Source organism: Anopheles nili, chromosome 3 (assembly GCF_943737925.1).
Source record: "Anopheles nili chromosome 3, idAnoNiliSN_F5_01, whole genome shotgun sequence".
Lineage (NCBI taxonomy): Eukaryota > Metazoa > Arthropoda > Insecta > Diptera > Culicidae > Anopheles > Anopheles nili.
The window spans coordinates 15353459-15367898 of NC_071292.1; the positions used below are offsets into that span (position 1 = coordinate 15353459).

The window sequence follows — 14440 nt, forward strand, 5'->3', positions numbered from 1 at the left end:
GTTTCTCGAATTTATTTGGTGTATCTTATATTTAATACGGATATTTTTTTTTAATTTAGCACCACTCGCTTTTAATTCAACGTGCAAACATGTGTTGACGATATTTAGGTAAAATAAGTAACAGCTAGTTTTGAAAATCCGAAGCTAACTGAGCAACAAAATCGTTCTTGGCGCATTCAAATATTTTTGTCTTATACGTAATGTAACAACTTAACAAAGCGCATAGCATATAGCAAATTTTGCTTAAAATTTGCTGTTTAGATTTAATATGATTGAATTTAAATTATATTTCAGATACAGTTTACCATCTCGGTGCATAAAAAGTACTGAAATTATAAAGGCTCAAAGCATTCTCAATTTCAATGACCATGCAAAGCTGTCGTGCATAATTGAATATTTGTATAATTGATGAAATAAAATTCAAAATAATTGATAATAATTGATGAAATAAAATAAATTCACCGTATTAGATATAATTAAAATTGAAATTCATAAATTGACCTCAATTGAAAGTTACTTCACTATTGTAATCTGCTTGTAATCAAAATGAATCTTTTCAACTTTACAAAAAAAGTTACAATAAAAATTATGTTGCTACGCTTAGGTAAAGCTAACGGTCACAGCAGCAAGCTTTCGGCCTCTTAAGATTATGCTTTTCAGTCCTTTTCTTTATAAATCACAGAAAAGGCAAGCATTTCGTAAATGCAACGAAAAGAAACCAAAATGATCATCAATATTAGGATATGCATCAGCCCTGGTGATCGCCTTTGAATTTTGACAAGAGATTTGACAGCATGTGACCTTACAAATGGCGGCTGTATAATTTTACCTTAAGCATCCGGTTCCGTCAAAGGCTAATGGTTTGAAAGGCTTCTATAAATTCTTTCTAAACACGCTCTCTTCGAGTAAAGTCGCATTTACATCCGTTCACGTGTTTCGATGAAAATTATTGGTAAAAACTTCCCCGTTCGTTGGAAGTTGGTGAATAGGTAACGATGGCCGAAACAACAAAACAGAGTGACGAGCATGGAACTACGAAATCAGACCGATTTCCGAAACAACCCGGCTTTAACCTAGGAGACGTGGTCACTGACGCCGCTAAAGTGTTGACCGATGAAGAAAAAGCACAGTTGGTCGAACAGAACAAGCGTATGGTGACGCCCTTTCAAGCCCTTAAGCTCGAGCAGGATGCTCGTAAACACTGGGATTTATTTTACAAGAGAAATGAGAACCGGTTCTTTAAAGACCGACACTGGACGACGCGAGAGTTCAGCGAACTCTTGTCCTCGTCTGGAGCCGAATTTTCGGACGGCAAACCTCAGGAAATGGCAGAAGACGAGAGTAACAGCATTAAAACGTTGCTAGAAATCGGATGTGGCGTGGGAAATCTGATTTTTCCCTTGATAGAAGATGGTCACCGCGATTACTTCATTTATGCTTGTGATCTATCGCCACGTGCTGTCGAATTGGTGCTTCAGCATAATCTCTACGATGAGCGCTACATGAAAGCATTCCCATGCGACATCACCACGGAGGAAGTGTTCTCAACTCTAAACGAAAATCAGCTCGATATTGTCACGTTGATTTTCGTGCTGTCCGCTATACATCCCGATAAGTTTCTTCCAACTGTAGCCAACATATATCGGTTGTTGAAACCGGGGGGAGTTGTGCTATTCCGCGACTACGGTCTGTACGACATGGCACAGTTACGGTTCAAACCAGGTCATAAAATAGCTGAAAACTTCTACATGCGTCAAGATGGCACCAGGAGCTATTACTTTGCCGAACATGAAGTATCGGATTTGTTCCGTGAGGCTGGATTTACGATAGAAGCAAACAGCTATATCCATCGAAGAACGGTTAATCCGAAGCTGAACATAGATGTGCCAAGAATTTTCGTTCAGGGTAAATTCAAGAAACCGGCACTACCGTGAAGTTTCAAGTCTTAAATAATAGGTAAGTTTTATAGCCGTTAATCTACGTTGTGCCTCTGAATATGATGAATGTTCTTAACCTTTTATTTAATGAATACATTTAATGATTCATCATAAGAACGGCCAGCTGAATCTTCTACAATAAGACATTTTCTCTAGTTTGTGTCATAGTTCATTGTCTGATAAGTTTTTTCATTTATTTTTACAGTGCTGTATTCGGATCTCGACTGAACCTCTTCCCTGTACGCAGGACTGACTGTCCAGCTACGTGAAAATTTCAAGTCATCGGCAGAATGTTTTATCTTACCAAGACGAACCTTAACCGTACACCGGTTGTTGAGCGATTTTCATAATCGCTTCACACATCGCGATCAACCTGTAAGTTCAGTAGTTGATTTGTTGAATACATGCATTCGAACATGTAAATTTTTCTGATGACATATAGTTCATATGAATAATCTATGACAACTTTAACTTGAAATGGTCTTTCACCCCTAACTGATAACACTATATATCCCAGAAAGAGTCGTCGATATGGTTGATTGCGACTAATTTCATATTTTTTGTGTATCTTACACAGATTGGAAAAAGCGTCGACTACAATGTGCAACTAGTTTCAAATATTTGAAATGGTAAGTTTTGTTATATACATTTAATTATAAATTTAGAGCTTTAATGATGATTGAATAAATATGACGTGCGATGATTGAGTAAATTCATTACAATATTTATACCAAAAGGATTCTGAAACTTCAAATTGCAATGAAAAAAATTATCTTACATTCCGTGAATAATGATTAATTTCTTTTTTGTAGGAATCCATTTTACGATACTGGCAATGTCTACAAAGTTAGCTGGGCTCCATTAAATGGGTAAGCTATCCACATTTCAATATATTATAAGCTGCCTAACATGATGAATGTTCTGCATATAAGACTATATGAAAAAACATGATTCCAACATAAGAACGGCCAACTGAAATTTATCCTATGAATGTAAACGGTGGTCTGATAAGTGGATAATTTTTAATCGGTTTTATTTCTGCTCGTTTTTCTTTTTATAGATGTCAAAAGATGTTTCTGCATTGAAGCGAATCAATGAACTATTTTGAATGGTAAGTTCTGCAAGAATAATTTGGTTAATACTGAATGCAAGATTATTCTTATGATGAATGTTCTGCATATAAAATCATATGAAAAAGCATGATTCCGACATAAGAACGGCCAACTGAAATTTATGCTTTGAAAATCAACGGCAGTTCCATGAGATAATTTTTAACAGCCTTATTTTTACTTGCTTTTCTTTTTGATAGATGCTAAAAGATGTTGCTGCACTGAGGCAAATCTATGAACTACTTCAAATGGTAAGTTTTGCAAGATTCATTTGGTTAATAACGAAGTACTATATGATGATAAAATGAATATGATAGCTAATGATTGAACCAATTCATTTCCACAATTATAATACCAAAAGGATTCTGAATCTAGCATTCAATCTTTCTTAGATATTTTAATGTATGTCGTGATTTTAATTCAATTTTCTGTTCTGTTCCTAGAAATCCCTGTTATTCCAAAGGTCCATGGATCCAAAGACAACAATTGGTTAGTCTTTAAAGAAGTCCGAGGCTATAAAACCCACTTGAATATTACTGAGGATGCAACATTATACAGAATGGGTTTCTGATGGATGAACGTAATCATTAAAAGATGTTTGGCGACAAAAGTGTATCAAGTGTAAGTTGAGTACCTTTGCAACCTTTATTCAAATATGTAATTTATTCTATTTGATGATATATAGTTCATATGAATTATCTATGACAACTTCACTTAAAATGGTCTTTCACCCCTAACTGACAACATGAAACGATTCAAATAGAATCGTGTCTATAGTTTCTGTACAGTTAAGTTATTTTTATTCTTTTATCTTTTTACTTCTCAGGTTGGATAGGGATTCGGCGGCACGGGTACGGATCAGCGAGACTCAAAATCACCCTTACCTGCGACGATAATATTCTTTTATCTAGTATTGTCTCTAAAAGATTTCCATAAAAATATCGTCGTTCGAAATCAAAGAATGTTAATATTTTATTTCAATAAAATGTGTTTTTTTAAGAACTATTCGAACTATCCTTGTTATAATTTAATTCAAATGAGAATGAAAGATGAATAACATACTTACATAAGTTTTACGTTAAATCGTTTGTATATATTCTCTTTATTAAGTTAAATATTACAGCTAATGTAATGAGGGGAGGCTTTACTTGCAAGTAAGGAATTTTCGGAAGGAAATAAGTGTGCCGCCGGCCACTTGGAATGCAATTGCACCTGTAACGCAGAGCATTAGGTACGACAGACTAAGTGTGACACCGAATAGTGCGCTCGCGTTTAGTAGCGTTAGGCATGAAACAAACAAATGACTAGCGACAACGTAGGCAATATGATAGTAGTTTTTAACATCGCAGGCGTTGAAGAAGATCACACTCCAGAAAGTATGCAGCAGGATCATGGCCAAGGATTGGGCTGCACTAATGAGCATAAAAATATCTGACCCAGCCTTAAGTCCAACTGTAGCCGGCCCGACGGAATCGGCTAGGATGTTTACCAACGAAAATGCACCACTTATGATGCCAAAGCCAAGACCGGATGCATAGGAAAGAATGTGCTGGTAGTCAGGAATCCGTACAATATCAGTTACTTCTTGAAGACCGCTTTCCGTTTTGCGTAGTACCTTGTACATGAGAAACCTAAATGCTTCCTACGTTCGAGAAACGAGATGAGAAACATGCACATACTGTATATCTTCAAAGCAATGGGTTGGAGTAAGAAAGGAGTTTTACTTACCTGAATGAAAACTGAGCATATCAAACCAAAAGTAACTTGTGGGGTAACCGGATAAAACGCTAGCCAAACCGTCGAAGATAGCAATAAGGATACTAGCCAGAAGAAGGATGCAGCTATCAAAATAATGATACGTATGGGATCGTGCGCGATCGTGAGAGCAAACATAGCCACCGGTGGCCCGAACGCAAGGAAACTGCAGCCAAAAAACTCCACCACCGTCATTTTGAAGACAAGAGAAGGAAAACTTGTTAAATATAACAATAAAAACAGTTTATCTTTACACGGGCGTAATGATATCAATTAATGAAACAATTTTTTACGAAGCTGAAACGTAAACAAAAAAAAATCACGATATGTCGCTTCTGCTGTCAAATCAAAATGTCAAAAAGGACCACAGGAAATCAAATTTGAATCTTTTGTCTGACGTTAAAATCTATAATATTAGTCGAAACATAACAATTTAGCTTTAGAACTCAAATAAGGAATAAGGAATACGATGGAGTCAAAACGTTATTTTCCATTCGATACTTTTTTTAATAGAAAACGCCAAATCTACAGCAGCCAGAACGAATGCTATCAAATCAGCAACCGAAGGGAATATTGAAGCATTACTACGTATCACTTACTAGCTTAATCGTAAGGTTTAGATTATTTAAATATTTTTATTATTCGGTCTTCAGGTGCTTATAGTTTGTAGCAAGTTGGTAAGCTAACACGATCCCACGTGCTGCCGAAACCCATGATGCATGTTGCCTAGCAACGGTTGCTGCCTTCAAATACGTAAACAAACACCTACAATAATAAAGGAACGAATGAAATTAAATATCAAAAGCACCCAAAATAACAAACATAAGCAATTATCTGTGATTCAGTTAGTCGTGAAATGAGTGAATCATTCAAAGTAAAATCTCCTCGTAAACGGCGTAATCGTCAACGCTATCGCCGCCGCTCATCCGGCAAAGAAGCGCCGTTAAAAAGCGACCCACTTCCTAATTCTTCTCAAGATGCAGCAATGCCATCTCGTACAAAATCGCCTCTGCCTACATTACCGGAAAAAAGGCAACCGACTATGAGATCCAGAATAAGCCCAAACTTCCTTCTGGAAGAACGTGAGGTGACGGAATCATTGAAGCGCCTGACCGTTACGACACAATCAGAGGATGAAGCAAACGAAACGCAGCATCTGCACGTTATAGATAGACAAATTTTGTTTTTCACCGAGAAGCTTCCCGAAGACGAATTTTTTGACGCCGTGGGCAGTCCTGTAGATGCTCCAGTTCCGGTTGATGAAGATAACAGAAAAAATGCTTCACTTCGATCGTCGTCGTCTAACGAAGCGGATACACCGACCCATCTGGCATCGTCGTATTTTCACACAGACGAAGGATCCAAAGTCACTGTGCCATGGCAATTGCTGAAATACCCTACCATAGACGAGGATTTGATGTTTTTTGTACCGGACAGCACTTATCCTGCTTCCAGAGCAGTCCTTGAAGAGGTATGCGTACAGGATCCTAACACTATCGACGGAAAGGACGAAGGCTCCACTCAGCTGAAAGTTCCAGAGCTACCAATCGTTAATGTAGCCAACAAGCACCGACTGATGAATCGTTTGTTAGAGGAAGAGCAAGAGGAATGGTTCGACGCCAGCGGGGAACTGGTTGATTTCCAGCGTTTCATAGAGGGAAATACACGTGTCCGAGGAATGTGCAGCAAAACGTTTGTCCCATTCTTCGTAGAACCGATTCCACTAGAAAAAACGCTGCAGCGGCTCTCGATGGAACGCACAGTAAAGATTTTGATCGGAAGGCTCCGTTTCGATGCGCATCCTTCGTTTGGGGATGCGATCCGGATGCGACTGAAATTGGAGGGGTTGTACAAGCAGTACTATCGCATTGTTAGGCTTAATCAAAAAGACTCGTTGCAGTCGAAACTGAACAAACTGCGCGCGTTGGGTGTCGATTCGCTTGAGGAAGGGACATTGGACCCATTTCAGCTGAAAATGACGCGCCGAGAGTATCGTAAACTGATTTACCAGGAAATACGCACGGAACGTCAGCTGGCGAAGCAAATCATTGAGCTGTGGGAGGAACTAAAAGCCACCCATCATGATCATGGATTAAAAATGTCCGTAAACAGCCAAAATACGGTCGAGGAGCGCGATGGCAGTGATTGGCGGGAACGGTACGAATTGGAGCAGAAAGAAATGCTGGAAGAAGAGCACGAGCTCTACCTGCGGGATAAACAGGAGTATAAGGCGTACTTGCGCGATTTGGCCCGTGATCCAACGGATAGCGCTGAAGTTCGGCCGTTGATGCAGAAGCCGAAAAAACCAGACACAGCTAAACTAAAGCGAGAATTCCGTGTGCTATTTGATGAAACATTCCAGGCAGCTGGAGATCCGATCGTACGCATTGTTATGCAACGTAGTTCGGCTGGTAGCCCACAACGTGATCCTCGCGAGCTTCCAGGGCGCGATCTTCTGTTCAAAATGAAGCTGTTCATCGATGGGAACCACGTGGCGTCGACGAAAGCGCGCCATTTTCAGCACGATGATTTCACGCAAGTCGACTTCAACACGTGCTTCTCGATCATGCTGACGACGAAAATCCCGGACACCATCTCGCTGCAGTTGTACGAGAAAAACCGCCTGATGATGAAAAGCAAGAGAGCGGAGATATTCGTACCACTTCCCAGCACGGATGAACTGTACGAAGAGGTTGATACTGTGGAGTACCAGTTTTCGTCAGGTAAACCCTACCTGATGCCGTCCTACGCCAACGGCACGGTTGAGCTGAAGATCGGTTGGTTAGAGCCAACTGACGGAACATTTCCCAGCCCTAGCCGGCGTCGTTCGTTACCACGCCGTACCGTGTTGCCGAAGGAAATTCTGCGCCGTTGGATTGATGATCGTGCTTTGGAGAACCGTGGCCAGTCTGACGTTGAAACGGAAGCCACTTTTTTGCGGGCTTTAGCAGATGATGAACGTGCAACTGAAGCAGCAACTAGTCGACGCCACTCCAAAGAATCGCCTCCTGCGGAATCCGAAGAGACCGAGTTCCGTTTTAATGAGGATTCACTAGCGTTTTGTTCGGAGGAGACGATCGAACAAAACGAACGTTTGATTCTATTAAGCAAACGATTTCAGCACAGCGTCAAGTATCGCGATGCTAAATTCGTTCCCCAAACCGAGCGGGAGTTGACAATGGTGGGCAACTTGGAGGACGCTGAGCAAGCGAAAATAATCGACGAAACCCTCGGTACGGATCCGATCGATCTGCAGCGCCATCGGGGCAAGCGCTATTTGCAGCAGGTGTACGATGTCATAAGCAACCACTGCCGGGTGTTGAACCACGATAAGGTGAACAACGCGAACCTCTTGATCGGGGGTGATCAGGCGCCATCTTTTGGAGCTCTTAGTCTGGCGTTTCTGGAAATCTTTGGTCCGAGAAGACCATTGAAGCCATCTCGCCGTTCCCCGAATAGCCGTGCGTCGGTGCGGGTTAGTGACGTGACGCGGTTTAAGATCATCGTGACAATCGTGCGTGCTTTCGGTATTCCGATGCGCACGGAGGACTACCAGGCGAGCTCGATCGGTCGACGGAGCAGCATCATGTCGTCCTCAAATGGAAGGTTCTGTAAGTGTTCGCTAAGGAAGTGGATGACACTTGTCGAGGGAAGAGCAGTAGAAACAACGTTATGTATTGTTTTGTTCTAGCATTTCGCACTTCAAACGTGCGACCGTACGTGACCGTGTCGTTGAAGGATTGCATTTTACGCACCTCAACTGCAGACGGGACTGCACCGACTTGGAACGAGCAGCTAGAGGTGCCGCTGGACACCAGCACAGATCAGATGAGGAAACACCTGCACATCGATCTCTACGACGAGTACATGGAGGATCTGCTCGAGGACGATCGAACGCGACCTACCGAAGTGTACCAGCGTATCTCGAGTCGGTGGTTGGGACAGCTTCGTATTCCAATCAGCACCATCTATTTGAACCAAAGGGTAAGCAGAACGTCATTCTCGCAAAGTACTGCGGAAATCATTGTTAATTTTTGCATTCTTTTTGCTCAAGATGGAGGGTACATTTGAGATAAAAACTCCACCCATCCTGTTTGGGTACGATCGCCAGATGCAGGGAAACCAACCGTCAGACGTCCCGGAGAGCTACGGGGGTCCGATCGGGTTGATCGGAGGCACAGCTCTACCAGATATGCGAGAGCTGACACACGTAACGCTGTTCATAAGCTTAGAACCGCTGACAGAACGATCGTCTCTCGACACAGGCGGGCTAGAGTGTGTAGAGCTGGAGCGCATCAAAACCCGCATCTACATGTGGCATCACGAGTATCGGCATGAGTTTCCAGCCCGGGCAGTTGTGTTGCCTTTGGTGACTCTGCTTGGTGGAAAGCGTATCTGTGCAACGCGGCTGCTCGGACCGTTGCCGATTCCTTTCGTTATGGACGAGTTGTCGGAGTCGATGATTAGGCGATACGTTTCGCTCATTCCCGTTCACTACAGCGTTGATCCATGCTCTCAACTCGGTGGAATATGGCTAACGAACAAGGTATGATGCTACGATGAAAACATAAAGCCCAAGCGTAACAATAACGGTCGGTTTATTCTCGGCAGGAAATTCTCACGATGATGTGCGCTTCTCCGAAGGATCTGGGTGTGTTGTTGGTGTGTTTCTATCTTCAGCTTGGCTATGAAGTGTGGCTCATCTTCGGGAATAGCGTGCTCATGGGAGATACTACCTTCGTGCTGCTCCTTGATGGGGGTGATTATTTTATTGTCGATCCTTGCAGTGGCAAAAAGTACAGCAGCACCGACACGTACTGCCCGCTCAATCGGATTTACCTGATAGTGAGCCAGACTAACGTGTGGGGTAATATTCAGAAGGAGAACCGTGTTTTTCTAACCCAGCTTGACGTGCGAAAATCGGGCTTTTGGCGTGCGTTGTTTAATCGATTTCACGAGCCACCGGTTGGGTGTGTGCAGGAGGCTTCCTTTGAGTATCAAAATGCGCTCCCCGTCAAGGAACTTCAACGGGCGATCGAACGGAAACTCATGCGAAAGATCGCATCCTGGCGGACTACAAGGAAAACAGTGTGGAATCGGTACGGTAAAGGTGGAGCATAGTCAAATAGCTTAAGTTTTTGATCTACGATTTTCATTACAGATTTATTAGTGATCACCTTCGAAGCACACTAATAAGCTTGGAGCGCGACGCTTGCACGGAGGCGAATACGGAAGGCTACGTTGACAACTTTGGGCAAATGTTCGTGTCCTACAAGGTGAACGGATTTCCCATCAACTTGCCCCACAGTAACCTTTCGACAATCGTTGCGCAGGTTAAAGGTACGGGAATTCACCTAAACTCAGAGGCAGCCGTTGAATTCGCTTTGGGCGTTTATATAAAAGACTATCCCAGTAATGTTTATTCCGTATGGATTTTTCTCATGTCCCTTGTTCCGAGAATTTAAGGAGGGTTAAAATTGTATGAGATGATGACTTATGATGTTAATACTTGAATAAACAATGTCTTTTAAGAGTTTTTATTATAAAAAACATGTACGAATTATTCAAATTCAAAATTGCTATGAAGCGCCAACAGATGGCGTTATAAAAAACGCTTAAGTGATATTCCGTGAGAGGAAAACGCTTCAACTGTACTCATTAGTGAGAAGAAACGTCGTAAGTGAGAACGACTCACTTGACCGATTATCGTTCAAAACCGTTCGTTGAAAATAAAATTAAGTCGGCAATGTGTCTGTTTATTAGATAACGACCGTTTTAGTATCGACAAGGGATTTCTCATCGCTGGCCCTTCATTACACCAGACACGTGCTTAATTGCTGGCGCTTGCCGTACTATCTTATCGACAAATGCTACTCCGATTGGTCGTAAAATCTGTGTCACAATAAAAACTCGTGCTAACGATAGCAAGCGTATCATTTTCAATTTCGTGAATTAATTGCTCGCCAGCTGAAGCAGCCATCAAACTCATATATTATATGTATCTCCCACGATACTGGCCTGATTCGGCACATCTGCTTTCCATTCTGGCTTGGCTGAAGGTCGGTGATCGTTTTCAAAAAAGGATTTCCAGCACTCTACTTGAGCATTTTTGTTTTACTTTTCGTTTTCATAGGAAAGTATCTCGTTTGCTCAGTCATTACGAAAAACTCAAATTGACATATGGCTGGGATACTCTGACCCAAAAGTGTTTCCAGTAAACAAATCTTCCATTCTCCGAATGATGCACGTAATTGTCGCTTATTTTGGAGCGCCCGAAGCAAGGCGGTCACACAGCAGGATACATCAACATCCAATCACGCTACAAGTGCTAACTGCTGTGCAGTGACTTGTACAATAATTGCAATTAAATTTCGTAATTATTCTTAATTCAAGCATGCCAGAAACTTGTGGGATATTGGCCTAATTTTTTTGCCGCTACCGATTGTTACTATGCATGGGAAGAAGTTGACTTTTAAGCTGATGTTAGGATTCATTTTTTAACCTTGAAAATTATTTTTTTCCTAATAGGAGCTCGATAGATCGATTAATGATTCACGAGTGGGTAATTCATAGGAGATTAATTTTTGAATATAGATTTATATCTAAACCATTCAGCTTTAAACTGGTATGTGCATCTTGTATGGTTCAATTAATCATTGAAGTCAAGTTGTCGTGATTTAAATGCTCTACTCTTTACGCACCACCCCCTGCGTAGTCTATAATGCAATTATTTATGCTTCACCGTTTTCTCGGAAAAGCGTCATCGTCGGGATGGTCCCGTTGCATCACAACATCAGGATGAGCAGAACGCCTACTTCGATGCGGTGTCATCTTACAGCGCCAGCCCAGCTGGAATAAATTAAGCATCAAACATTTACCTAAGCTCGTAATTAATATTCCGATCTATGTAAGCATGCAAATACGATCTCCCAGTCCCAGCCGCCCAGCCCGGGGGACGCATGCACGATAAAAGCAATCCTGTTTGATAACGCCGCTGAAAACAGTCTCCACCGAGTGGCCAATAATTGCCCACATAATTGCTAAGATAAAACACGATCCGGTGAGCTCTTTCGCAATGCGCCCGTTCGACGTCATACGGGTGTATGATATTCGCGCGGATTCCGGATCGAGTGGTGACGTCTTTCCGTGGCTCAGGTGGCACGACTCGGAGCGCCGGTAGCGGTGCTTTCGCTGATCGTTTGGTGGAAGTTACCCATTGTTGCAGAACGACGAAGATGGACAGCAGAATAGAGGGTTGTTTGCTATCAATCGTGAGTGCCGTTGGGGGAGGGGTTTTCCATGAACAACAACCCACGAACATCCTGTTGTTACAGCTGAAATGCAAAAAGAAGCTTACTGAAAATAAGCGCATGCTTTTGATAATGGCGTTGTGGTGTGGATAATGGAGCTGTAAGTTCATTTTTTGTGCCAAAAATTAAAATTTAATTTCTTTCCCATTATGAACTAAAATCATCAAGAGATGTTAAAGATAGAAAAAAAAAACATAATTATTCACACCGCTGCTACTCTGCAATACCTCACATCGGCCATCAAATGCATTACTAATGCAATTTTAATGCACTGGATTAGTGCGAACCACTCGGCCCAGCCCTCCCTAATAAAAGCGGTCATAAAGCTGGCAGTGGAACGGCCGATCCTCGCCACAAGAAGGCACGTGTCAACAAACATCATTAAATTATTTGCATTTGGTGCGCGGACGGAACACGGAACCAGCGGGGAAGCGTGAGAGTAATCAATAAGATAAATGCCACCTTTTTGCTTGCAGTGGTTTGTGCGTTTATCTGCGATAGGAATGCAGCCCTTCCCGGTTGAGATAACGTCGCAACAATGGGAATTTTCCCTCCATTTTCCAGGCGCTTCCAGGAACGATAGCTATGGCATCGGAATGCTATCTGATGATCGTTGCTCGTGCATAAGGATCGACTCGCACGTGTTACTGAGATGGAAAATGAATATCACATGGGGGAACATTTTAATTTAAGTAGTTTATTAGAGTAAGGAGAAAAAGTAGCACAGAATATCAAATTGCGAGTAGCACTGTCGTGATTTTTTGGCAAGCCAAAGGATGTCTTAGAGTGGGACATTAGTGTCATAAAATTCGATATACTGCACTTCGTGATCTCAATAAAGTTTAACGATCGTCACAAAGATTCGCCGCTCGAAAGAAATGGACACCCGAGGACGTCCCAGATGTGAGTGATTTGATGTTCGTTTTGGCAGTGCAATGGCAATAACATCTAAGAGTAACTTAGAGCACCAGCTCGGCAAGAATACGGGAGGGCTTTAAATTGTCAGCAGTAATTAGACGACGAGAACGACGGGCGTCCGTTCGCTGCCAAAACGTAAAACGAAGGTACCATTGTAAAGTATACGATCGCCCATCATTTATCCGCGCACATGACAAAGACCCGGCGTTTATCGGCGGCGACAAAAACATCCTCAGGCACGCACGGCATGTGTTGAAGATGCTTAGAATGTTGGCCGTCGACCTTCGCTATTGTGAGGAGGAAAATCGGCTTGAAAAATGGCGCCGCTTTTGACAGGCACTGTGGGTGGTGCTCGAAAAGAAACCGTACATTCCGTAAGAGGAAAATTATTCGCTGCAGGATCGAGAAACACGCGTGTGGTGGTTGTTTTCTGTTTGATTTTATTTTGCACAAGTTCACAACAAACTCACGTGGCTTGTGTGACGGTTGACGGTGTAAAACTCGATGCAATTCACGTATTGTGCCGTGATGAATCTCGGTGATTTATCGTTGACGAGCTAAAAGCAGGCAGACTCCATTGATGTCATCTGAAGAGCAACAACAAGAGAACAATGTAATAAGCTTCATTCAAAATGGAGGTTCAAGTGATGTTTGATAAATTAATGCCTTACAACTATCGTGCATTGCAGAAAAGATGCACTTAGAAACTAAGGGGCGAAGCCATAAATGTTCTAATTTCTATTTTGTGGACCTTGACACATTCTGAAAGCGTTTCTAATGTCGAATCGAAATTATTTAAGGTCTACGTATTGTTTGTCACGTTTTCCTCTGGCATCACTTACTGGCACACTTTATCATGGGGCGGTAAAAATGCGATCTAACGACGACCGCAGACTAGATAATAAAACCGAAACACCACCGAAATGCGATACGCTACGCAAACATATTCTTACACCCTACGCCGACATATGACATGCACGCGGGACACAATTATTTCAACACCCACGAGGCGTCCGTCCACTCGATCCGGGACGGGACAGATCTTCAGCTGTTATGTAATACATTTTCGGACTTCGGAGGAGAAGTGGAAATGCTCACAATGCGGCCCGGCTCTAATCGAGGGCCAGATGGTGGGGCTGTGTTTTGTTCCCGTTAATCAGCAAACATTTTCTGCTGTCAACTGACCGATTTTCCTTTCCGACTGCCAGCAATGGGACAACAGATGTGAACTGCATGAGTAGGTGTAAGGGGTAAAAGTAGAATCAACGTAAACGAGGGAAATTCGTTTTGAGTGAAATGTGAAGATGTCAGCTACTTGAATGTTATAAAAAGCGTACGTTCTACGACGTAATATTTGACAATGCATCCTTGAAAGGTACCTCACGGATGTGTTATTTGCTTGCAAATGATC

The 14440-nt window shown here is 42.3% G+C and overlaps 3 protein-coding genes and 2 non-coding genes across 5 annotated transcripts; 4 read left to right on the forward strand and 1 right to left on the reverse strand.

The window, feature by feature from the left end:
* Positions 1-935: 935 nt before the first annotated feature.
* On the forward strand, positions 936-4007 carry LOC128723060 (tRNA N(3)-methylcytidine methyltransferase METTL6). Its single transcript, XM_053816767.1, has 8 exons — positions 936-1956; positions 2143-2312; positions 2515-2566; positions 2750-2806; positions 2998-3048; positions 3247-3297; positions 3490-3667; positions 3873-4007. The coding sequence occupies exon 1, from the start codon at positions 996-998 to the stop codon at positions 1932-1934; it is 939 nt and encodes a 312-aa protein (XP_053672742.1). The 5' UTR covers positions 936-995; the 3' UTR covers positions 1935-1956; positions 2143-2312; positions 2515-2566; positions 2750-2806; positions 2998-3048; positions 3247-3297; positions 3490-3667; positions 3873-4007.
* LOC128728060 (small nucleolar RNA snR60/Z15/Z230/Z193/J17) lies at positions 2358-2444 on the forward strand. The gene has a single exon (XR_008411012.1). It is a non-coding gene; the product is annotated as a small nucleolar RNA snR60/Z15/Z230/Z193/J17 (small nucleolar RNA).
* Positions 3709-3795, forward strand: LOC128728061 (small nucleolar RNA snR60/Z15/Z230/Z193/J17). Its single transcript, XR_008411013.1, has one exon. It is a non-coding gene; the product is annotated as a small nucleolar RNA snR60/Z15/Z230/Z193/J17 (small nucleolar RNA).
* Positions 4008-4050: 43 nt separating the features above from the next.
* On the reverse strand, positions 4051-4996 carry LOC128723061 (gamma-secretase subunit Aph-1). The gene is made up of 2 exons (XM_053816768.1): positions 4775-4996; positions 4051-4688 (listed from the first exon to the last, which is right to left on the reverse strand). The coding sequence occupies exons 1-2, from the start codon at positions 4994-4996 to the stop codon at positions 4191-4193; spliced, it is 720 nt and encodes a 239-aa protein (XP_053672743.1). The 3' UTR covers positions 4051-4190.
* A 661-nt stretch (positions 4997-5657) lies between these two features.
* On the forward strand, positions 5658-10266 carry LOC128726561 (coiled-coil and C2 domain-containing protein 2A). Its single transcript, XM_053820376.1, has 5 exons — positions 5658-8412; positions 8493-8785; positions 8856-9347; positions 9413-9900; positions 9963-10266. Exons 1-5 carry the CDS (start codon positions 5658-5660, stop codon positions 10264-10266), a joined length of 4332 nt encoding a protein of 1443 aa, XP_053676351.1.
* Positions 10267-14440: the final 4174 nt, after the last annotated feature.